The following is a 24601-nucleotide window of genomic DNA, read 5'->3' on the forward strand; positions in this document are numbered from 1 at the left end:
CCTATATTTAAATGCCCAAGCAATTTTTAAATCTATAGAATACATATGGCAGCTCTACTTATAAAAGTTAAAACATTACCCAAAAGAGGGAAATTTGATGATATTTAAGGAATTCATATAATTGTATAATGGTCAGTAAAATATCTTTGATACTAACATGTTAATTTACATGTAGCTTAGACAGTCAATTTCCAAAGAATTAAACGAAAATAAAATGTACTTTTTAAAAAAGCTGCAAAAGCCAGACCTCCTTTGATTACTGAAAATTTGTCTGAAACCTGCAATGGATTCTCTTTATCAGTATGAACATAAAGCATCTTTAAGCTATAGATATACAAAACTTCCAGTTGATAGAGGTTTCTAACAAAGAATATAAAGTAGTAATTTAATACAAATATAATTATTACATCTGTAGTGTTACATTGGACAATGCTGGTGTAGTATATGGACATTTAGAAAATCTAAAGCTTCAACTGCTATTATCCAGTGAAATGCATTTCCTACAATTAAGTATAATGTTTAAACAAAAGTCATAAATAACAGGTGCCAATATAATAAAATTAAGATATTAAAAATAACCATGAGCACAACCACTACATGTAGATTTGCAAAAATCCTAGATCATAATTGTTCCTACTATTCCATTATTCAATACTTGGAAGTCCAGTTTGCTAAGATAGTTTTCTGATGTACACAAAGAACAAAATGAGCTCCTTCCATACCCTCCCCCATATTCTGTCTCCTGAGAGTCAAAGCTTAATATGAGTTCCATTTTCCAGAGATAAAAGGACTGCATTAACAATGATGTGCCCTAGCTTTCTTCTTTTTATAATAAATTACCATATTTATATTTTGATGCTGTCATATGCAAGAGGATATTAAATATCCTCTTGTCATAATTAACTCTTTAAAGCAAATTAAATGGCTTGGCTCAAAACAGACTGTGGAAGTTAAAAGAATATAATTCTATTGCTAATTATTTTGCAATTATTTTAATAATCAGAGCTATTTAATTTATTCCATAATTGATTTTAATTGAGAAATGTGGTGGCTAAAAAGCTCAAATCTTTCCTCCTTTAAGATACAAACAAGAATTTGCATTTGAGGTATTTGGCAATATTTAGTAACCTCACAAATACTTCAGGCCAAATCCTAATACAAAAAATATAACTAACTGCTAATTTTAACAATTCTATCCATAATTATATCAAATATGAGCCACTGGGCTTAGGGATATTTTTATTATAAACACAATTGTTTCTGTAGTAGACTAATGAAATGCCATGGAAAATAACTTTCCTTTATATATACAATACAAACAAGTCTATTTTTAGGAGCAAATAAAATTCTCTACTTTTCAAGGACAATCTGAAAATTTCTGATGACCCAAAGATATTATAAAGATTTTTTTTAAAAAGTCTTTGTATATGGGGGCGCCTGGGTGGCTCAGTTGGTTAAGCGACTGCCTTCGGCTCAGGTCATGATCCTGAAGTCCTGGGATCGAGTCCCGCATCAGGCTCCCTGCTTGGCAGGGAGTCTGCTTCTCCCTCTGACCCTCCCCCTCTCATGCTCTCTCTTTCTCTCATTCTCGCTCTCAAATAAATAAATAAAATCTTTAAAAAAAAAAAAAGTCTTTGTATATGGTCTGAAAAAAAAAGTTTCTTAGAAATAATAAATAGAAATAACAAAATTAGTACTTCAAATTAACTTTTAGGATTGTAATAAATATACAAATCAATGAGAACTGTTATAATGTAACCTTTTATTTCCCCCAACATTAAGGTGGTCATTTATTTTTTGCAAATTAAACCATAATAGAAAGATTTAAGGTTATGAGAAAATACCAAATAAGTACACTTCTTAACAATATTATGTACAGATATACTTGAACTTAGAGAAAGATTCTGAAAAAAGGGTAAAGTCAAGGTATGAAATGACCACTAATGAGCACCAGAGCCAGGTGAAATAGGGATGAATTTAAGTAACTGTTAAAAATCTGATAATAAAATTAAAATATAAATCCCAACAAACTTTTTGAAAGATATATAAAGAAAAAATAAAAACACAATGCACATGATTTATATCTAAAAGGGTAGACTGAAGTAAGTCAAACAGAGAAACACAATTATCATATTGTTTCACTCATATGTGGAACATAAGCAATAGCACAGAGGACCATAGGGGAAGGGAGGGAAATCCAAAGGGGGAGAAATCAGAGAGGAAGACAAACCATGAGAGACTATGGACCCCAAGAAACAATCTGGGGGGAGAGTATAACAGGCTGATGGGTATTGAGGAGGGCACGTGCTCTGATGACCACTGGGTGTTATACTTAATTAATGAATCGTTGAACACTGCATCAAGGACTAATTATGTACTAGACAGTGGCTAACTGAACATAATAAAAAAAATTAAAATAAAATAAAATAAAAGGGTAGATTGTACTGACAAAGAGCAAGAGAAACCGGGGAGTAGCTAAACAGCATATCAAGCTTCTTGTTTTATACATGGGAGTCTCAAGAGACAGTTTCACTCTAGAGTGAGACAGTTTAAAAGGCCTCTGACAAACTTAAGGGTGATTACAAATAGAAATTAAAATAGAATACACAATATTAGACGGTAACGAAAATCTCTATTTCTTCTGTTATGGACTGCATGTTCATATTCCCTTATGTTGAAATGTAATCCCCAATGTGACAATGTTTTGAGGTGGTGCCTTTGGGAGCTCATGAGGGTGGAGCCCTCATGAATAGGTTTAGTGCTGTTATAAGAAATGGGCAGGGGCACCTGAGTGGCTTGGTCAGTTAGGCATCTGACTCTTGATCAGCTCAGGCCTTGATCTAGGGGTTGTGAGTTTGAGCCCACGCCTAGTGTGGAGCCTATTTAAGAAAAAAAAAATTCTTTTTAATTGAAAAAAATTTGAAAAAAAAAAGAAGAGGAGGAGGAGGAGGAGGAGGAGGCTAGACAGCTAGCTCCCTCTTTTTCTGCCCTGTGAAGATACAATGAAACTGCGACCTGGAAGAGGGCCAAAGGTTTTACCAGAACCAAACTATGTTGGCACCCTGATCTCAGACTTCCAGCCTCCAGACCACGAGAAATTTTTGTTGTTTAAGCCACCCAGTCTATGGTATACTGTTACAGCAGTTTAAGCTGACAGGGTGGGGGGAGGAGGGAAGGGGATTATGCAGGAATAATTTTGTGATCATAATTTATGAAACAAGGAATAAAACAAAACAATACATAAATATATTTTTAAAAGTCAAAAAAAGGCAGAAAGACTACTTGAAAATTAAAAATAAAAGATTAAGGATCATAAAAGATGATAATTTTAAATATGTCTGACTCCTCATGTCCAACTCCAAATTATCAGCCTTTTTTTAAGCCAAGTAAGTATCTTTTGAGTATGGAATTTGAAGGCTTCCTATCAAGGGAAGTGATTTGTGACTTTCTCTTGCATGGGCTAAAAAGAGCCACAAGATGAAGACTTAAAATTACCAAATCATGGGGAAAGTACACACCACAGAAATCTGTGAAAATCCTAGAGACAAGGGAAACATCAGCCCCAGGTGATGTGCCTGGCCTTCCTGGCCCATTAGAAGCTAAGGCTGAAAATGTCTGAAGCCTGAGATGGGAGAATGTGCAGAATAAGGAAGCAGGGAGGCTTTCCCTTTTAGTGCAGAGAACTAGAAACCTCTATATAATTGATGCAGTGGGATAAAGAACACCTATTTTTCCTTCTTGTGTGGGCTGCCACCATTTACAGCACTCCAACAGCTAGACCTGTACCCCAATGAGCCAATAAAGAAACATAAGAACAAAATAGCCCATAAAGGGAGGAAAAAGAACCAAAGTAACATTAGACTTCTCATCTTTAGCAATGGAGCCAAAGGACAATAAAAAGAGAGAAAACAGCTGCACCTCAGGAATTCTAGTGAGACATGATTAACCTGTCAGGAAAAAGAAAGATATGTGCAGATATGCACAAATTAAGAGTAATATATAACCTATGCTAATATTGAGAAACTTAAGAAAAATACTCTTGAGAGAAAAATACTCAAGAAATTATTAACCAGAGAACAAATGAATTCTGAACAAGAAACAAAAAATTAAGGAAAGAGAAAATTGGTAGGCAATGAATCTTACAATATATAAATGCTATTAGATTTAAATTAGATAATGACAAACTGGAAATGTGCAGTGCAACAGTCAAAAAATATATTCTTGAAATAAAAGAAGTATGCATGGTTTTAAGACAAATTCTAAAATATAAAACAAACAAACAAACAAAACCCCACAAAAAACAGCCTTGAAGCAAAATTATTAAGATGTTCATAATATCTATAGGATTGGGTTGGGGAGAATTTCTGGTACTATTCCAATAAAACTTAGGGTGGGGATGGTAGTGAGAATAAAAACATTGCAAGGATTTCATCTGGAGAAACAGAGAAAGGTAAAGCATTAGAAAGTATTCCAAGTTTCTGATGTAATGATGGGCAGGAGGGAGTGAAGAGACCATCTTCGTAGGGGAAATAGCTGGTATCTTATTTTCAAATAATACAGAAATATATATCTAATTATGAATGTAGGAAAAGGAAAGGTAACCACTAATATAATGAAAAAAGTATCATATAATTCCTAAGTTAACAAGGAGGAAAATGCAATGAATATTAATGTAATTAAACAGAAAGGTTTTTTTAAGGGGAAAAAAGGTAAAATAAATAATAAATATAAATAAAGGTAGAAAGAATAAAACCAAATACCTTAGCACACTAATTTTGAATGAACTAAATTTTCTTGTTAAAGGTGGCTTAAAGAACAAAATTCTCTTAGCTAAAAACTGAGTTAAATAAAACCAAACACATTTTCAAGAACAAACTTAAAACAAAGTAATAGAATTTCTCCAACAAAGAATTTGGTTTGATGTTTAAAAAGAATGAATATATTGACCATATACAAATCACACTTTATCACTACATTCTTAAAATGTATCTACAAAATTCAGTAAGATGGCAGCAAAACTCAGAGTATGTGGCTTTTGAAGTTTCTTCTAGCTTGCCCATTTGAAGCTAAGTGCTAGCAATACGAGGGAAACTGTCCAGAGTGAAAGTTGTAGAAAATGCGAGATGGAAAGTAAGAGGAGCGGGGATCACTAGCTTTCTAGAATTCTTGTATCCTCAGACTGAAACCCTAGAAAACTTATCTAATTTGATTGTAAAAAAAATTGTCTTTAACTAGATGTTAGCTCAACAACAGACATCTACTATACCACACTACTACATTATCCACTGATTTCATAAAAGGACTAGTCATCAAATATGCACAGCTGCACTGTCGGTGTGTAACAATGACTGGTCCCTGCTTATGTGTGATCATGTATTTCCTGTGTCCCAAAGCCAGAAGATTTTAGCATGATAGCTGTAGTTGTAAACTACCACAGGGAAACAAAAAAGATAAAGGGGCAAAAAAACACCCAACAAATTCAAGAAAAAAAAAAAGCATAAGAGGTAATATTAGTATCAGACTAGAAGGAATTTAGGGTTAAAGGCAATAAAAAGAATAAAGAGGTACATGATATAATGACAGAAGGCATGATCGGGGGGGCAGAAATATCAATTTTAAAATCTGAACATTTCAAGCAGCATGGGATCTAAATATAAAAGTAATAGATATACAAAGAGAACTTGGTTATAATGTAAGGCTTCAAAACACTTCTTATAAAAGGGGAAGAACTAGTAAAAGGGATAAAGGAATTCACTAATTCAGTTTTTAAAAACTCAATTTAATAAATACAAAGAAAATGTTACATTCCTCAAGTAGTGAAATATCATCAGTATGTCCAAGGTATATCTAGAAAAGTCAACACATGATACTGAAGACAAGGTTAACAAAATAAAAATTTTTTTAAAGGATTTTATTTATTTATTTGAGAGAGAGAGAATGAGAGAAAGAGAGCACGAGAGGGAAGAGGGTCAGAGAGAGAAGCAGACTCCCCGCTGAGCAGGGAGCCCTATGCGGGACTCGATCCCAGGACTCCAGGATCATGACCTGAGCCGAAGGCAGTCGCTTAACCAACTGAGCCACCCAGGCGCCCAAAATAAAAATTTTTTAAGTCAAGATTTTACAAGCAAGATTTTCTAATTAAAATTCAGTGAAAACAGGATAAAAACAAAAGGCAATAAAATGTGCCTGGTTAAAAAGATAAAAGTTTTTTCTTTTTGAAATTATACCACAGGATTTTGACAATATTTAAACTTAAGTAACACCTTTCACAAATTAATCCTAAACTCTGAAATTTTCCAACCTCAGGCTCCAAAAAGCAACTTTTACTTATCTTTACAAGTTTAAGTAACAGCCTTAGGCACCTCCATCTGTTATATAAGCATTTGTATTTTGTTAAGTTCCAGTATGCCATACGTTAGACATGATTATTTGCGTGATTTAAAAGATTTAAGGGGGTGCCTGGGTGGCTCAGTCGTTAAGCGTCTACCTTCGGCTCAGGTCGGGATCCTGGGGTCCTGGGATCAAGCCCCGGATCGGGCTCCCTGCTCAGCAGGAGCCTGCTGCTCCCTCTCCCACTCCCCCTGCTTGTGTTCCCTCTCTTGCTGTATCTCACTCTGTCAAATAAATAAAATCTTAAATATATATATAGATATATATAGATATATATAGATATATAAATATATATATAGATATATATAGATATATATTTAAGAACTATTTTAAATGGATTTCAAATCTATTCTTCCTTATTATACATCAAATTTAGTTATCCCAGAACGTTCTTACTCACTTGATAGTTTTTTCCACTATATTGCAGCTTTTAAAAAAGGTGAAGATGTTCCCTCCTCATAAGGAAGAGGAAAATAAAAAGCTCTTAAGTGATTCATGTTTGGTAGAAGTGTTTGTGAATTGTTCCATAATAAGTAAAAGCCTGTTTGATAGAAAATTACCAAAATTAATTTTATAACAGTGTTGTAGTAACTGTAATTCAGAAATTCAATTTAGAAAATATTCACTGAATATACTCCAGTGCCTGGCAAATAGGAAAGAACAAATGAATGAATGTTCAACAAGGAAAGGGTTAGCAAAGAAGTAGAGGAGGCAACCTTCTCAGATATTATACTTTTGTTGCAAGGTGTATATTGCTCCAGGTAATACCTGATCTCCTGAAATCATATGCAACATTTTATGCATATATTCCTCAGACTTTGTCTTTTATAACACTGACATATTTAAATAATATAAACCCTTTTTCAAAAACATAGAATGTTCTACATTTGGGATCTGTTTAATGTTTCCTCATGGTTAGACTCAAGTTATATACCCAGTCAGAATACCAGGTAAATGAAACATGCCAATTTTCCCCTCACTGCTAATGTTAATTTTGATAAGCCAGTCATGGGGTTATCCAATTTCTCAACTGAATAATTACTATTCTTCCCCTTGTTAAGTTAGAGGCAATCCATAGAAAGATATTTCACAACCATAAAAATATTCTGCTTCTCATAAAAATTTCTCTCCTGGACTTAGCATCCATTGATTATACTTGCTTGAGCAAATCTTCACTATGATGGTGGCAAAATGTTTTCCAACTCCAAGATTCCTTCCACATGTACCAATGAGCATTCTACTCTAAGCAAGACTACCTTTTCTCCCCATTTATTATCAGTATGGGCTCATGGATTCCAATTTTTATCAAGGTTTGTAATTCATTACTATCCTTCATTGTTTTGGTATTCATACTGGCTTAGATTTGGCCAGTGGGAGTCACTTTTAGTTAGCTCCTGTATCCTTTCAATGTGTCCCCAACTTTCCTTTTCATCTTTTTGACCACTTTCTTACTTTCTGGCATAAAAAATGTTCTAAGGTCATCCTTCAACTTCTGTGCTTAGTCCTACAATAAGCCCCTTCTTTGAGGATATCTGGTTCTCTTTAGTAGGAAATGATATTAGAAAGCAGCATCTTGGTGCTAAACTCATTATAACTAAGGCATCTGCTTCTAGGTTCTATCAGGGGGACAGAGCTAGGAAAAGTGTTTACTTGTGTGTACTACCCACATACATACATATGTACTCACTTAGATACGTTTATATATGCTTATATATTTGTATATGTGTGCACATATATACATATTCTATTATTTTAAAAATTCTAATCCATTCCATAGAATTCTTCACTGCCTTCTTCTATTCCATATTTTTGTCTTCCTCTTTCCTCAATGAGAACCCTGACTCCTAAAACGAGTACTCATTTGTTCAATCCCTAACACTTCTAAAACAGTTTTACATTTCTAAATCACACTGTGAAAAACAAATCTACTAAAAAAAGGAGTTCAAAATTTGTTTACAGTCCTCTCCATCTCACCCCTCCAGAGGGCCTACAGTCGAACAGTATGTTCATTAAGTTACCTAAATTCTCCCCCACACCCTGAATGTGATTGATTCAAGTAGGAATTTAAATAGTATTAAATCGGGCGCGTGGGTGGCTCAGTTGGTTAAGCGACTGCCTTCAGCTCAGGTCATGATCCTGGAGTCCCGGGATCGAGTCCCCCATCGGGCTCCCTGCTCGGCAGGGAGTCTGCTTCTCCCTCTGACCCTCCTCCCTCTCATGCTCTCTGTCTCTCATTCTCTCTCTCTCAAATAAATAAATAAAATCTTTAAAAAAAAAAAATAAGTAAATAAATAGTATTAAATCTATACAATATTCCCCAGAGGTATCTACCAAGTGACAAGCTTCTCATAACATAAAAGCTAACTTAGAGAAAAACTGCAATTAAGGAAAACGTACATTAGATTAGAGCAAAAGACACAAGCAAAAGGTTCTTATTGTAAAGAATAATTAAAAATGAATAAATATAAAAGTTAAACTCCAAAGAACCAAACGATGAAAAAAGATGATACCAACTTCTCTTTTCGATTAATAAGTGTAAGGAAGTAAGTTGACTCCAGAGAAGTCACAGCAGATGTTTTGAAACCACATGCCCCTTTTCTCCTACTAGTTACTCATAGGCACTTTGACGATGATATTTATTTTTGGCAGATGGACTGGGAAAGATTTTCTGTGATGAAATGAAAGCGTTAACAGGAATTAGTAATACCTACTATAGAAAGCCAGGCAGAGGAACTGTAAAGTCAGCTGTAGCTCCTCCTTTCCTCTCCCAGCCCACACTGGAAATAAAACATAATCAAGAATTTAATACAGAAACCCGTTAAAGGACTAAAATCCAAGGAAGCATTTGTCTTTAAAAAAAAAAAAAAAAGTTTAGGTGATGAGAATATTTCAAATAAGGTAACTAAAGCAGTTACTATGGGCCATTTGTTAGAAGATGAAAATAGCCATTGTTACATACCAAAAAAATAATATGACCAACTATATGCCAAATAGCTTAGTCATTAAGTATGCAATAACATTGGCTATATTAGTGTTTTTATCTCTAATTTCACTTAATAACATATAAAATAAAAGTTAAGCATTTCACTCCAAAACAGAGGCAGGAGAGGAAAAAACAAAAGAGAAAAAGACTCTGCTTAGCAAAGAAATGACTTTTTCCAAATAGTTTATTAGCTATATTCTTGCTGACTTAATGCTTTCTTATACAAGAACATTTTTTTCAACACTTGGAATATTTTACCACTCTAATGTCCTTCTTAAAAATAAAAACACTAGTTCAAATAAGCATGAAAAAGAGAATTAATCATTCTGTTTTTTAAATAAACCTGAGCAAAAGAAAAAAAAAACATTCTAGTCGGCAGAGTAGGACATCTTCATAGATGGGAGGTAAAGTAAATCAATAGGGTCAATAGGAGGTAAAGTAAAATCATATAGTTGATTCTACTGATTTCATTGTGCTTGCTATTAAGCTGGATTTCTCAACTTCAAATGCACACACCTAAACAGGTTAAAGACCTGAGCTCCTGACTAGAAGGGAGAGGCCAAGTCCCCTTGAAGAAGGACCTAGCAACACTACCTCAAGTATATATAATATAAATCCACCACTGGCAAACAACAACCCTCAGGCCTTATCTATCCTAGCACCTGCTTTTGTAAATAAAGTTTTCTTGGAAACAGCCACACTCATTCATTTACATATTGTCTGACTGCTTCTGCACTACAACAGCAGAGTTAAGTGAGATAAAGACTGTATGGCCTGCAAACCCAAAAATATTTACTATCTGGCCTTTTATTAAAAAGAAATGTGCTGACCCTTGCTGTAAATCTTCATCGAATTATTCTTCAAAACACTGGCAGTGCTTGCTAGGGTGATTTCGCACTGGAAAAAAGAAATATTCAGACCAGTCAGGGACTCAGATACGCACTTTAAACTGACATTAATTATCAGGGACGGAAAATGCCATCATGGTCTGTCAATTAGAGAGAGAGCTTAGGGTGATCTGGTGATAAATGGGTTTCCGGCTCAAGTTTAAATCTAAATAGGACAATATGTCCACGGATGTAACCTGTGGTTATTTTCCAGTTCCTGAAAGTGTAATTGGAAGAGAAATATTTGGCAACTGGAAGAATTTCCACCTTGGCTCTCTGACCCAAGGCATAAGCATCACTATTCTAGGAAAAACCAAATGAAAGCCTCTAGAACTTGTACTCCCTGACACGGATCTAAAGCAAAAGCAATAATGCAGCCACATCCTCAAGACAGGTGCAGAGATCAGTGCCACTATCCAAGACTCAAAAAGATGTTGGAGTGATAAATATCAATCATATATCCATTTAATTTACCTGTTTAGCCTATACAAAAGGTGGGTGATTGTGAAGAGTGATTACAAATTACCACAAATTCAATCAGGCTGTGACACCAAATGCTGCGGCTGTTTCTGATGTGCTATCTTTAATGAAGCAAATCAACACAATCTGAAATCTTACATACAACTACAGTAAGATGGCAAATATTTTGTCTCTATATTAACTGAGGTACTATCAGAAGATATTTGCCTTTGCCTGGCATGACCAACAACATAATTCATGGCCATCAACTCTCCCGCTTTTTGCCATAGTATAATTCGCAGAGACAATAGTCGTGTTTTCTTAATAATTTAGTATTTATTATGTGACATGCAGTGGACTAAATGTTTATATTTATTTTCTCATTAAATTTCAACAAGAGATAAGCACTTCTATCATCTACATTATACAGTTGTAGAAACGCAAGAAACACAAACATTAAATAACCTAAGTAAAGAGGGGCAGAGCCGAAACTGAAACCTAAGTAGTAAAATCCAGAGCCCCTTTGCTTAAATCTGATGAATAAAAGAACTATTTTGTTTGCACATTTATCCATTTTTTTAGTTGACTGATACTTGCATTGTTTCTACTTTTTGGCTATTATGAATAGTATTGCTAAGAAGATTCATGTACAGATTTTTGTGTGGATATAGGTTTTCATTTCTCTTGGATATAGCTGCGAGTAGAACTGCTCATCATACGGTATGTCTATCTTTAACATTCTGAGGAACTGCCAGAGTGGCTGCACCAATTTACAATCTCAGTGTTTGAGGGCCCCAATTTCTCTATATCCTTACAAAACTGATTATTATCTTCATATTTTTCAGAGACCGTGATCATTCTGACATTACACAGAACAAAACACTGATCCATAACACTGATGACTTTGGACTTATGCTTATTAAAAATGAGGAGGAGGAAGCATAAAGTTCTTTGGATGCCTTAGTAAGACATATGTGAGACAGAAGATGAGAGAGAAAGGGCACCTAGCCTGGGTGGCTCCGTCAGTTAAGCGTGTGCCTTCAGCTCAGGTCATGATCCCAGAGTCCTGGGATCAAGTCCCATGTGGGGTTTCCTGCTCAGCAGGGAGTCTGCTTCTTCCTCTCCCTCTGCCCCTCCCCACCACTTGTTTTCTCACTCTCTCTCAAGTAGATGAATAAAATTAAAAAAAAAAAAGTTGAGAGAGAAAATACACAAAAATTAAGGAGCTCAACACTGAAGTAAGATTTCTAGGAATCCAATAGTCTAAGACCATCAGATAGCCTCTCCAAGGTGAAAGAGAGGTTACTACATGCACACCATTTACCACTAAAAGGGGGAAGGGGAGTGAGGCACAATGCTTGACAAGCATTTATAAGGGATCAGAGGAAAAGAAAGCTCTGTAACAAATCCAGGCTGTAGTATAAGCTGTTCTATTACTTGAACCTTATAACCCAGTATATCCATTGTCCAGAGCTTTGGGCAAACACCAACAAGAGAATCATACCAGTCTTCAGGGCTTTAAAGCAAAACCATGCCACTTTCTAAAGATCATAATTCTTTTGAGAAACAGATCCTAGCCTGTTATTGGACCTTGAAAGATACTGAAGGCCTAATCATGGGAAACAAGTAACCATATGATGACTTAAATTGCCCATGATGAAAGGGGTACTATTTAACCCACTAAGCCATGAAGTATAGGGGCAGTTGGAACAAACTCATTTCTAGGAGATAGTCATGATATCTGTCTCTGGGCAATGTTAATCACTCCTCAAATTCGGTCACAGCTGCATACAAATACCTGTTACTTAATGACTGAATCCTTAAGTTAGTCAACATCAGCAGTCCTGACAGTGGTCATAAGACCACAGCTGAAACTTCCTTTCTGTCTATTTCATTTTTCCTTTGTTCTGAGATGATCCAGACTTTTTACTTGGTGGGGTGACACAAAACCTTTATTCTGGATAGATTTTATCCTCAGTGGTTTTACCTTTTTGTTTGTTTGTTTATATAGTTTTTCATTAACTTTTACTGTTGGACATGGAAGTACTAAGAGGCAGAGGTACCTCAGAGAATAACCCTAGGTTCCACAAGTAGTCCTTTCTAATGGTTTCTGTAGCAGCAATCCAACTTTTCTTTGGTAATAGAATTGGTCACTTTAGCCAGTAATCAGTCAATTAATCAATCTCCTCTTTCTCTTTCTTTTCACTTGTTGGTTCAGTTACATGAGAAGCACAAAATGGTCAACCAGCAGTTTCAATTTCCAATTCAGTGGAAAAACTTTGTGTTCCTTGATACAGAAGCATTCCTACTTGCAAACCAAAATTTCTACACCAGAATTGCTGGGATGGGAAACAAAAATTCTGTGAGTAGATAGTCAGAAATCATATTGCAATGAGGACGGTTCTTTGACTCATGTATTTTGGCTAAGGGAGAAACTACGCTGTATATTTAGATACAGATTTAAAACCATGTCCCACATCCAGTGAGAACACCATCCTTTTATTAAAGTGTGGTCTTCTAACTGGTGTTGCAACTGAATTTTCAGCTGACCATCCTACTGTTCTGTTAAGTCAGATGCTTCTAGGTGGGAGGTAAGACCAGTGAATTTCAAGGCTATGAGCCTACTGCCCCACTTATTTTTGCTGTGAAGTAAGTTTTATGGCAACCTTTGCTAATGAATAAGACATCCCATAAGTCCATAGAAGGTAATGTTAGTAGAAGTGTTAAAGAGAAAAAAAAATTTTTTTTTAATCTAGAATACTTATGTGATCTAGTAAGGATAAATTGCTTATCTGTGTTACTTTGAATAGTAAGAGAATAAATATATGCATCTCAAGTGAAAGAATATTTTTGCTGTTCTATGGAAATTAAAGTATGTGTAGAAGTGAATGGATAAGTAAACTAAAGAAGTGTACTGTGCTAATATTAAACTATCGTCACTTGGTTTCAAACTCATTCTGTATGCTCCAATTTGTTATTCTAGAACTCTTGGTGGGTGAGGGAGGGTACTAAAAGACTAAAGAAGAAAGAAGGAAATTACTCTCTCCTGTTTGCACAAGTTTTCTACCCTGGGGTGACAACTGATCCCAGTAGTACCAGCTGGCTCCACTAAAGTTTTTCCCACAGACCTAGAACCAGCTTCACTGGGCCTCCTCTGAAAAATCAGCACCTGCTAGCCAGTACTGTACCCTTCCTCAGATGTCAAAATTCAGAGCCGTAAGATCTATCCTCCAAGATCTTGCGGCAACACCACCAACAGCTGGCAGTAACCTTCTAATGAGTTCTATAGGGCCCCCTTCAAACTTTTATATTTTAGTAATTCACCCTCATTCCTTTTTCCCTTGCATGGTAGGTGCTTCTTACAGTTACTATCTCTTCAACACTTCTTTGCCTTTTAAGTTCTTTAATAACTGATTACAATTCTCCATATTAAATTAATTCTGTTAAAATAACTGTTGTGGTTTTTGTTTTTTACTATGCCCAAACTGATAAATCTATTAATATCACATAACTATGTGTGAATATAAAATCAAACAATGAAGTTAGATAGTAGATGTGAGTTCAGTTTCAAACCTCTAAGAATATCTTGTATCTCAACAGGCTGGACCCATTTGTAAAAGTCACTATTTATGATGTTATTAGCAACTTTCCTAGAAACACACATGAAGATACAGAGATCTCAAAAGATTTATACAGTAAAAAAAAGACACCAAATATTTCAATTTCCCTATTATAAGTGATACTTCAATATAATTTTTATACACACACCTTTTGGTATTTTTGCTTATATATATATATAAACACATACATTTCACCATTTAATATTTCTTGAGTGTCTATTATATACAAGTTACCATACTAGGTACTAGAAATACAACTATGCAGAAGACAAATAAGACTTCTTCCACAAAACTTGAAGCATAATTCCTCAGGGTATATGCTACCTTATTGCCCACCAAAAGAGTTGTACCAATTTGCATTCCTATAAAACAGAATAAGAGAGTGCCTATTTGCTCACACCCCAATCAACCCAATCAAAAGGGATATTGTTAATACTTGCCAATGTGATGGGTGAAAAATTAAACTTCATTGTTTTAGAATGTTTTATTAGAGCAAATATCTTTATCTTTTCACAGAAAAGTGCAACTTCTTCCTTTAGAACACTCCCCCCCACCACTTGATTATACAGGGCATACTTTTAATCTATGATATAACCACACAGTCCTCTGAGGTTAATTTAATAACTATAACCATCAAAATGACAAAAATAAACATTTATTAGATTCTATGCTGTATTCTTCACATGTATCATTTTATTTAATCCCTACCAAACCTAAAAAAGCAGTATTATTTTTGCATTTTAACTCAATAGCTTGTAAATATAAAGTCTATAATGGCAGAACCCATATTTACTTTGTTAACTCCTGCAATTTTATAGAGTATAAGCAAATCTTCACAACAAGAGATAAGAACTATTACTATGGGCATTTTTACAGATGAGGAAGCTTAGAAAGATTAGCAAGAAAGTAACAGCAGCAAGAAAGGACTGAAGCTAGGATTTGATTCTATACAGTCTGGGCCAAGTTGCTAATAACATCATGTTCCTAACCATTAGGCCTGTGTTCTTAACCACTATACATATAGCCAAGGTTATTTTAAGATATTTGTTACCAAAAAAATCTACAAATAAAAGTTTTGTGACTTTATGTTCTTGCTCTCCAGCTGTTTAACAATTTATGATTAATTACACAAGTAAGTTGAAGATATATGTACTTTAAAAGGGAAAAATTAATAGGGATTAGAATCAAATGGGAAATAATTCACACAGAAAACTGAACTTACACAGTTCAGCAAACAAAAGAATTGCAGGAGCAACAAAAAGGAAGTATGGACTTTTAAATCTATTTTAATTAAAACAAAAATGACAGCAAACATTTAAATGCTTAACATGTGCCATCTGTTCTATTTTACATATATTAGCTCATTTAATCCTTTTAAATCTTAAGCTTATGAGGTCAATTTCTATTTTATGAATGAGAAATAGAAGGCACAGAAAAAAGGAATGTGCTCAAGGTCACACAGCTAATAAGGATATTTAAACCCAGGCAGTCTGACTCTAGAATCTGTGCTCTAAACTACTATGCTATATAAATAATAAATTTATACTACTCACCATAAGCCACTGACATTGTACTCAAGAGTTTGCACTTTCGAGAATAGACCTTTGTAATTCTAGCTTTTGACACAATGACCAGTTTTTGGTTATAGATAAGTTAATATAAACCCATAATATTTTTTAAAACACATAGCTCTCAGATAAAAATCTTTATTGTATGTCTATAAAGTTCAATACAATGCAAATAGCTAAGATATATAAAAGTTATTTTAGGCCATGATAAATCAAAGTTAATATACCCCAAATTATCAGAAATGATACTAAAAGGAGTTTAAAAAAAAAAAAAAGCAAAGTTTAGATTTTAATTGCCAACAGGGCATTTAATAACACATTTTTCTATTTGTATTAAATTTTAATCTAACAAGAATCTATACTATACCCACTTTATTACAGCAGCTGAGTAAAACTCAAAACCATACTTTGAAAGCCTAAGACTTCATTAAAAAAAAAATGGAGACATTTTCAAGGATTGGTACTTGTATTATACTTTTTAAGACATTCTACTCCATTCTAAGCTTTAGATTAGATTAGCTTTTAGATTTAGAAATATTTAGAAGTGCAATCAAGAAAAGAAATGAGCTTGTCTCACGGCATTTTAATATCTTAGTACCACTTCACTGGTCACATGCTCTGTTTTACAATTTAGAGACATGGCTACTCTCCTTTCAAACTATTACAAGCATATTTCTTAAAATGCCCTCTAACATACAGCATCTACCATAAGCATTAGATGTAAGCTCATTTATTTAGTGAAAACTGCTATAATACATAACATTCTTTACATTAAAAAAGCATATTATGCTGGCTAACTGAATAACACATGCTTTATGTAATAGTTATCACACTGTATTTCATATTAAATACCCTATTTTTGAAAACTAACATCCATGTTACATAAATAAATTATGTACCTACACAAATATAACTTGCACATTCCTATCATAAAATCACCTTAAGTGCTAACATTGTGGTGTGTTTAAAATTAAAAGAATTAAAAGTAATTCCTTTTTTTTTTGGTAAGAAGACATTTAAAATTAGGTAAAATTTTAAAAGAACAAAATATACTTAAAAACATACTAAGAACAAAGCAAAACTGGGATGACAAACTATTAAACTGAATTATATCTTGCTATATTTAACTGCAGTGGACAACTGCAAGAAAAAGATATTCTCATTTTTACTACTTAGAAAACGGACATCCTATATATAGCCTCATGTAGCTTTTCAGTGCTAAGAATTATGATCTGTAAAAAGCAAAACAAAGTTTTTCAAAACTCAACAAAACATCAATAAAACACACACAAGGCCCTACGACCCAGCAATTGCACTACTAGATATTTACCCCAAAGGGGCACCTGTACCCCAATATTTACAGCAGCAATGTCCACAACAGCCAAACTATGGAAAGAGCCCAGATGTCCACTGACAGATGAACAGATAAAAAAGATGGGGTATGTAAAGAAAAAAGAAAAAAAAAAAAGATGGGGTATGTATATATACCATTGACTACTACTCAGCCATCAAAAAAATGAAACCTTACCATTTGCAATGATGTGGATGGAACTGGAGGGTATTATGCTAAGCGAAATAAGTCAATCAGAGAAAGACAATTATCATATGATCTCACTGATATGTGGAATTTGAGAAACAAAACGAGCATAGCGGAAGAGAGGGAAAAATAAAACAAAATGAAATCAGAGAGGAAGACAAACCATAAAAGACTCTTAATCATAGGAAACAAACTGAGGGCTGCTGGAGGGCAGGGGGATGGGAGGATGGGGTAACTGGGTGATGGACATTAAGGAGGGCACGTGATATAATGAGCACTGGGTGTTATATAAGACTGATGAATCACTGACCTCTACCTCTGAAACTAATAATACATTATATGTTAATTAACTGAATTTAAATAAACACACACAAGGATTTACACTGCTTAACAAAGTATTATAAATATAGCATTAGACAAAATAGAAGATTAAGTAATGAAGTGATTTAAAATTTTTATTTCCTCCAAAGAACCATATTCACCTATGTCTTTTAAGGAAAAAAAAAGAAAGATGCAGGCAGCCTACCGGAATTAATCCCTCAGCCTCCACTGTTTTAGAAGTGCAGCAGAGACTTCTAAAAGGAACTCCCAGAGAACACATCAAGCCTACACTCAGCTTGCTTAACTACTTATGTGTAGGTTCCACAGCGAATTGGCAACTCAGAATATCTGCATACTAGATACTTTGTCAGGAAGAATGATTTTGAATTCAGTACTTATCAACACTTATCCAAAGATTTTATGTATACAGTTTGGGGCAGTTTTAAAAAATTGGTAATATTTAATTATTAATATTATTAAGAATAGCATATTAATATAAAGCATTTGCTGATGCTTAATAACAAACTATTAATTGGTATTGATATTAATATCAATAGTTATCCAAAAATTAAATAAGAGAAATAATATTTTTGGATAAGTATTGATAAGAAGTAAACTTAAGATTATTCTTTCTCACAAAGAATCTGATGTACAGATATTGTGGGTTGCCAATGCTATTTCTTTTATCTAATCTTTGATATTATTTAATGAAAAAAATATATATATATATCATGCAATCCCCAAAACAGTCAAAACTTTATCTATGTATCCTTGGATGAACTCAGACCAATACAGAGTAAAATACCTAAGCAACAGTATTTGGGGCCCCAGATAATTGTTCCAACTATACTTCACTACTAAGTCAGAGACTCTTATTTAAGTATACAAGATATTAAATACTCTATTTTATGAAAATTGACACTCATATGATTTATTAAACTCCCTTTTTTACTTGGGATTCACCACACTGCACAGTATCCTTTATCTAAAAATGCACAGTCTTTTAAGAAACTATCTTCTGGAGTCTGGATTCATATAACTGATCACATATCCTTCATTCCATTAGCTACAAAAAGCAAATCTGCAGTTTACCTTTGGCAAGTAAAAAGGATTTCATATCATGTACTAGAAAACTTTTAATCTGTCAGTGTTATCTTATTTACTTTCTCTTTATGATTTCCTTGATTAAACATTTCTTATTTTCATGCTATATATTTACTTACATAAAAGGTCATAATTTGTGGAACAAGGTGAACTAAAACAAGGTTTTGGAAAAACAATGCAAATATTCAGGCTAAAGCACCTTTATTCTAAAATAGCAACCAATAAAGTCAAATAAGTAAGATTAACCAGTAAATGAAAAAACAACCGTTATGAAAAATCTTTTTTAAAGATTTTTTTTTTTTTTCAGAGAGAGAGAGAGCACAAGCTGGGGAGACAGGCAGAGAGAGAGGGAGAAGCAGACTCCCTGCTGAGCAGGGAGCCCAATGTGGGGCTTGATCCCAGGACCCTGAGATCAGGACCTGAGCTGAAGGCAGACACTTAACCAACTGAGCCACCCAGGCGCCCATACATTATGAAAAATCTTAATGAAAGTCAACAATTAAACTATGGAGAAATGTTTTTGCTATGCAAATGTAAGCTTGAAGTAGTTTCTTTCAAAGTAAAAAAGACTTACTTCAAAACACTTAGTTGTAACAACCATGGTCATATATTTATAATTCAATTGGCAGGAATTGTCAAGTAAAATCTATTGTCACATTTACAATTTAACAAAGTTCATTTTTTATATTAGAAATAACTGTACTTTTGAAAACCAAAATTAGTAAAGTTTAAAGGATACAAAATGTTAGTAGCTCTAACAGCTGAAAATCAGATGTATAGGTATGTACGTATATTGTAAAAATAAAGTATTTTACTTTTGCGGGGGTAAAGTATATGTAAAGTACCCAGTAAACAGTGAAACCTTATACAAACAGTATGATTTCATGTAAAAATGGTGGCAAAAGTGCATACTTACCCTTCTCCTCCCATTCTTGTTATCTTTAGGCGGAAATCCACAGAATTCAGACTGGGAGGCTTCCATTTCAAAATATCATCACATCGACCAGGTTTATATTTCTAAAATGAATTAAAATGACAATGGTTAATAAGAAGCTAAAAAATTAAATATATCAATTACTTTTTATAGTATGCTTTGTACTTTTTTAAACTGAAGGACAGTTGATATACAATGTTATGTTAATTTCAGGTGTATAACATAGAAGCTTGACAATTTTACATATTCTACATACACACTGCTCACCACAAACAGTGCAGTTACCATCTGTCACCACACAAAGTTATTACAGTATTATTGAGTACAGTCCCTATGCTGTACTTTTCATCACTGTAACTTACTTTATAATTGAAAATTTGGGGCTCTTAAGTGAAATTTTATTTTTACTTTATTTTAAGCAAAATTACTACTTCTTTTCTGAATATAATTTTATCTTCAACTGATGGGTAAAGCTAGATACCTACCTGCTTGGTGATGGCCTTGCTCCTTTTTCTGCCAAAGCATGCAGACCCTTGTTTGTGAAAGTCCAGAAAAAGAATGAAACCTGTTATTCTCTCCAATCTTTCTATGACTTAAAGGAAGTTTGATCATTTTTTAAAAATTGTTTTTTCTTGTTCAGCTTTATTGTGGGATAATTCATAATGAATAAAATTCATGAGTAATTTTTTAAAAGATTTTATTTATTTATTTAAGAGACAGAAGTAGTAGCAGGCGGAGGGGTAGAAGAAGAGGGAGAAGCAGACCCCCAGCTGAGCAGGGAGCCCCAAATGGGGCTCCATCCATCCCAGAATTCCGGGATCATGACCTGAGCCAAAGGTAGACGCTTACCTGACTGAGCCACCCAGGCACCCCTAACGAGTGAATTTTAACACATGGATAAAATCACGTAACCACTACCAAAATCATGATATATAGCATTCAATCACCCCGAAAAGTTTCCTCCGGACAACTGCACTCAATTCCGTCCAACTCTCTGGCAACAGAGACCTTCATCTTATCACTATAGTTGTATCTTTTCCAGAATTCATAAGAAATACTTAACCTAAGGTTTTGCAATATATCAGTGCTGGTGTACATATCAGCAGTCTGTTCCTTTTTATTACTGAGTGGGATTCCATTTTATGTATATACCACAAATTGTTTATGCATTTACAGACTGATGCATATTTGGGTTGTTCCCAGATTTAGGCTATCATGAATGAAGTTGCTCTGAATATTTGTGTAGACATGTTTTCCTAACTTGGGTAAATATCTAGGATTAGAATGGCTGGGTCACGTGGTAAATATATATTTAACATTATAAGAAACTGTCAAATTGTTTTAACATTTTCCATTCCCACCAGTAATATATGAGAGGTCAATTTGCTCCATATCCACTTCAGGACTAGGCATTGTTGGTCATTTTAATTTGGAAGTGTATCTCACAATTTTAATTTGCATTTCTCTAAGGACAGAAGATCTTTTTTTAAATATTTTTCATTTTTTTATTTAAATTCAATTAGCCAACATATAACACATCATTAGTTTCTGATACAATGTTCAATGATTCATTAGTTGCATATAACACCCAGTGCTCATCAAATCTCGTGCCCTCCATAATGCCCATCACCCGGTTACCCCATCCCCCCACCCACCTCCCTTTCCCCAACCCTCAGTTTGTTTCCCAGAGTTAAAAGTCTCTCATGATTTGTCTCCCTCTCTGATTTCTTCCCACTCAGTTTTCCCTCCCTGTCCCTATGATCCTCTGCACTATTCCTTATATTCCGTATGAGTGAAAGCATATGGTAATTGTCTTTCTCTGATTGACTTATTTCACTTAGCATAATACCCTCCAGTCCCATCCACATCAATGCATATGGTAGGTATTCATCCTTTCTGATGGCTGAGTAATATTCCATTGCTTATATGAACCATATCTTCTTTATCCATTCATCTGTTGAAGGACATCTTGGCTCCTTTCACAGTTTGGCTATTGTGGACACTGCTGCTAATAACATTGGAGTACATGTGGCCCTTCTTTTCACTACATCTGTATCTTTGGGGTAAATACAAAGTAGTGCAATTGCTGGGTCGTGGTGTAGCTCTATTTTTAATTTCTTGAGGAACCTCCATACTGTTTTCCAGAGTGGCTGTACCAGCTTGCACTCCCACCAACAGTGTAAGAGGGTTCCCCTTTCTCCACATCATTGCCCACATTTGTTGTTCCCTGCCTTGTTTATTTTAGCCATTCTAACTGGTGTATCTCATTGTGGGTTTGATTTGCATTTCCCTGATGCCAAGTGATATGGAGCATTTTATCATGTGTCTGTTGGCCATTTGTAGGTCTTCTTTGGAGAAGTGTCTGTTCATGTCTTCTGCCCATTTCTTGATTGGATTATTTGTTCTTTGGGTGTTGAGTTTGATAAATTCTTTATAGATCTTGGATACCAGCCCTTTTATCTGTAACGTCATTTGCAAATATCTTTTCCCATTCCATAGGTTGCCTTTTGCTTCTTCCTTTGCTGTGCAAAAGCTTTTTATCCTGATAAAAGTCCCAATAGTTCATCTTTGCTTTTGTTTCCCTTGCCTTTAGAGATTGTATCTTGCAAGAAGCTGCTGCAGCCAAGGTTGATGAGATTCCTGCCTGTGTTCTCCTCTAGGATTTTGATGGATTCCTATCTCACATTTAGGTCTTTTCATCCATTTTGAGTTTATCTTTGTGTATGGTATAAGAAAATAGTCCAGTTTCATTCTTCTGCAGGTTGCTGTTCAATTTTCCCAGCACCATTTATTGAAGAGACTATCTTTTTTCTTGGATATTGTTTTCTGCTTTGTTGAAGATTAGTTGACCATAGAGTTGAGAGTTCATTTCTGGGCTCTCTATTCTGTTCCATTGATCTATATGTCTGTTTTTGTGCCAGTACCATGCTATCTTTATGATCACAGTTTTGTAATAGAGCTTGAAGTCAGGCATTGTGATGCCCCCAGCTTTGGTTTTCTTTTTCAACATTCCACTGGCTATTCGGGGTCTTTTCTGGTTCCATACAAATTTTAGGATTATTTGTTCCAGCTCTGCGAAAAAAGTTGATGGTATTTTGATAGGGATTGCATTGCATGTATAGTTGCTCTAGGTAGCATAGACATTTTAATAGTATTTGTTCTTCCAATCCGAGGGCATGGAACATTTTTCCATTTCTTTGTGTCTTCCTCCATTTCTTTCATTGAGTGTTCTATAGTCTTCTGAGTACAGATCCTTCGCCTCTTTGGTTAGGTTTATTCCTAGGTATCTTATGGTTTGGGATGCAATTGTAAATGGGATCGATTCCTTAATTTCTCTTCGTTCTATCTCATTGTTAGTGTACAGAAATGCAAGTGATTTCTGTGCATTGATTTTTATATCCTGCCACTTTGCTGATTTCCTGTATGAGTTCTAGCAGTGTTGGGGTGGAGTCTTTTGGGTTTTCTACATAGAGTATCATGTCATCAGGAAAGAGTGAGGGTTTGACTTCTTCTCTGCCGATTCAGATGCCTTTTATTTCTTTCTGTTGTCTGATTGCTGAGGACTTCTAGTACTATGTTGAACAGCAGTGATGATATGGAAATTCCTGCCGTGTTCCGACCTTAGGGGAAAAGCTCTCGGTTTTTCCCCATTGAGAATGATATTCGCTGTGGGCTTTTCATAGATGGCTTTATGATATTGAGGTATGTACCCTCTATCCCTACATTGTGAAGCGTTTTAATCAAGAAAGGATGCTGTACTTTGTCAAATGCTTTTTCTGCATGTATTGAGAGGATCATATGGTTCTTGTCCTTTCTTTTATTAATGTATTGTATCACATTGATTGATTTACAGATGTTGAACCACCCTTGCAGCCCAGGAATAAATCCCACTTGGTCATGGTGAATAATCCTTTTAATGTACTGTTGCATCCTACTGGCTAGTATTTTGGTGAGAATTTTTGCACCCATGTTCATCAGGGATATTGGTCTGGAATTCTCCTTTTTGGTGGGGTCTTTGTCTGGTTTGGGGATCAAGGTAATGCTGGCCTCATAGAAAGAGTTTGGAAGTTTTCCTTCCATTTCAATTTTGTGAAACAGCTTCAGAAGAATAGGTATTATTTCTTCTTTAAATGTTTGGTAGAATTCCCCCGGGAAGCTGTCCGGACCTGTGCTCTTGTTTGTTGGGAGATTTTTGATTACTGCTTCAATTTCCTAGCTGGTTATGGGTCTGTTCAGATTTTCTACCTCTTTCTGTTTCAGTCTTCGTAGTTTTTAGGTTTCCAGGAATGCATCCATTTCTTCCAGACTGCTGAATTTGTTAGCATATAGTTGCTCATAATATGTTCTTATAATTGTTTGTATTTCTTTGGTGTTGGTTGTGATCTCTCCCCTTTCATTCATGATTTTATTAATTTGGGTCCTTTCTCTTTTCTTTTGGATAAGTCTGGCCAGAGATTTATCAATCTTATTCTTTCAAAGAAACAGCTCCTAGTTTCGTTGATCTGTTCTACTGTTCTTCTGGTTTCTATTTCATTGATTTCTGCTCTAATCTTTATTATTTCTCTTCTCCTGCTGGGTTTAGGTTTTATTTGATGTTCTTTCTCCAGGTCCTTCAGGTGTAAGGTAGCTTGTGTACTTGGGATTTTTCTAATTTTTTGAAAGAGGCTTGTATTGTATGTACTTCCCTCTTAGGACTGCCTTTGCTATATCCCAGAGGTTTTGAACCAATGTGCTTTCATTCTCATTAGTTTCCATGAATTTTTTTCTAATTCTTAATTTCCTGGTTGACCCATTCATT

At 34.7% G+C, this 24601-nt stretch overlaps 1 protein-coding gene across 1 annotated transcript in view; it reads right to left on the reverse strand.

The window, feature by feature from the left end:
- The window catches only part of RNGTT (RNA guanylyltransferase and 5'-phosphatase), a 319549-nt gene that overhangs the window by 109771 nt on the left and 185177 nt on the right, over positions 1-24601 (reverse strand). The window contains exon 13 of the mRNA XM_034991369.1: positions 19786-19886. Within this exon, the coding sequence (XP_034847260.1) occupies positions 19786-19886 (101 nt within the window). The remainder of the gene's footprint in view (positions 1-19785; positions 19887-24601) is intronic.

The sequence above is a fragment of the Mirounga leonina genome, unplaced genomic scaffold (genome assembly GCF_011800145.1).
Source record: "Mirounga leonina isolate KUSES-001 unplaced genomic scaffold, KU_Mleo_1.0 Mir_53, whole genome shotgun sequence".
NCBI lineage: Eukaryota > Metazoa > Chordata > Mammalia > Carnivora > Phocidae > Mirounga > Mirounga leonina.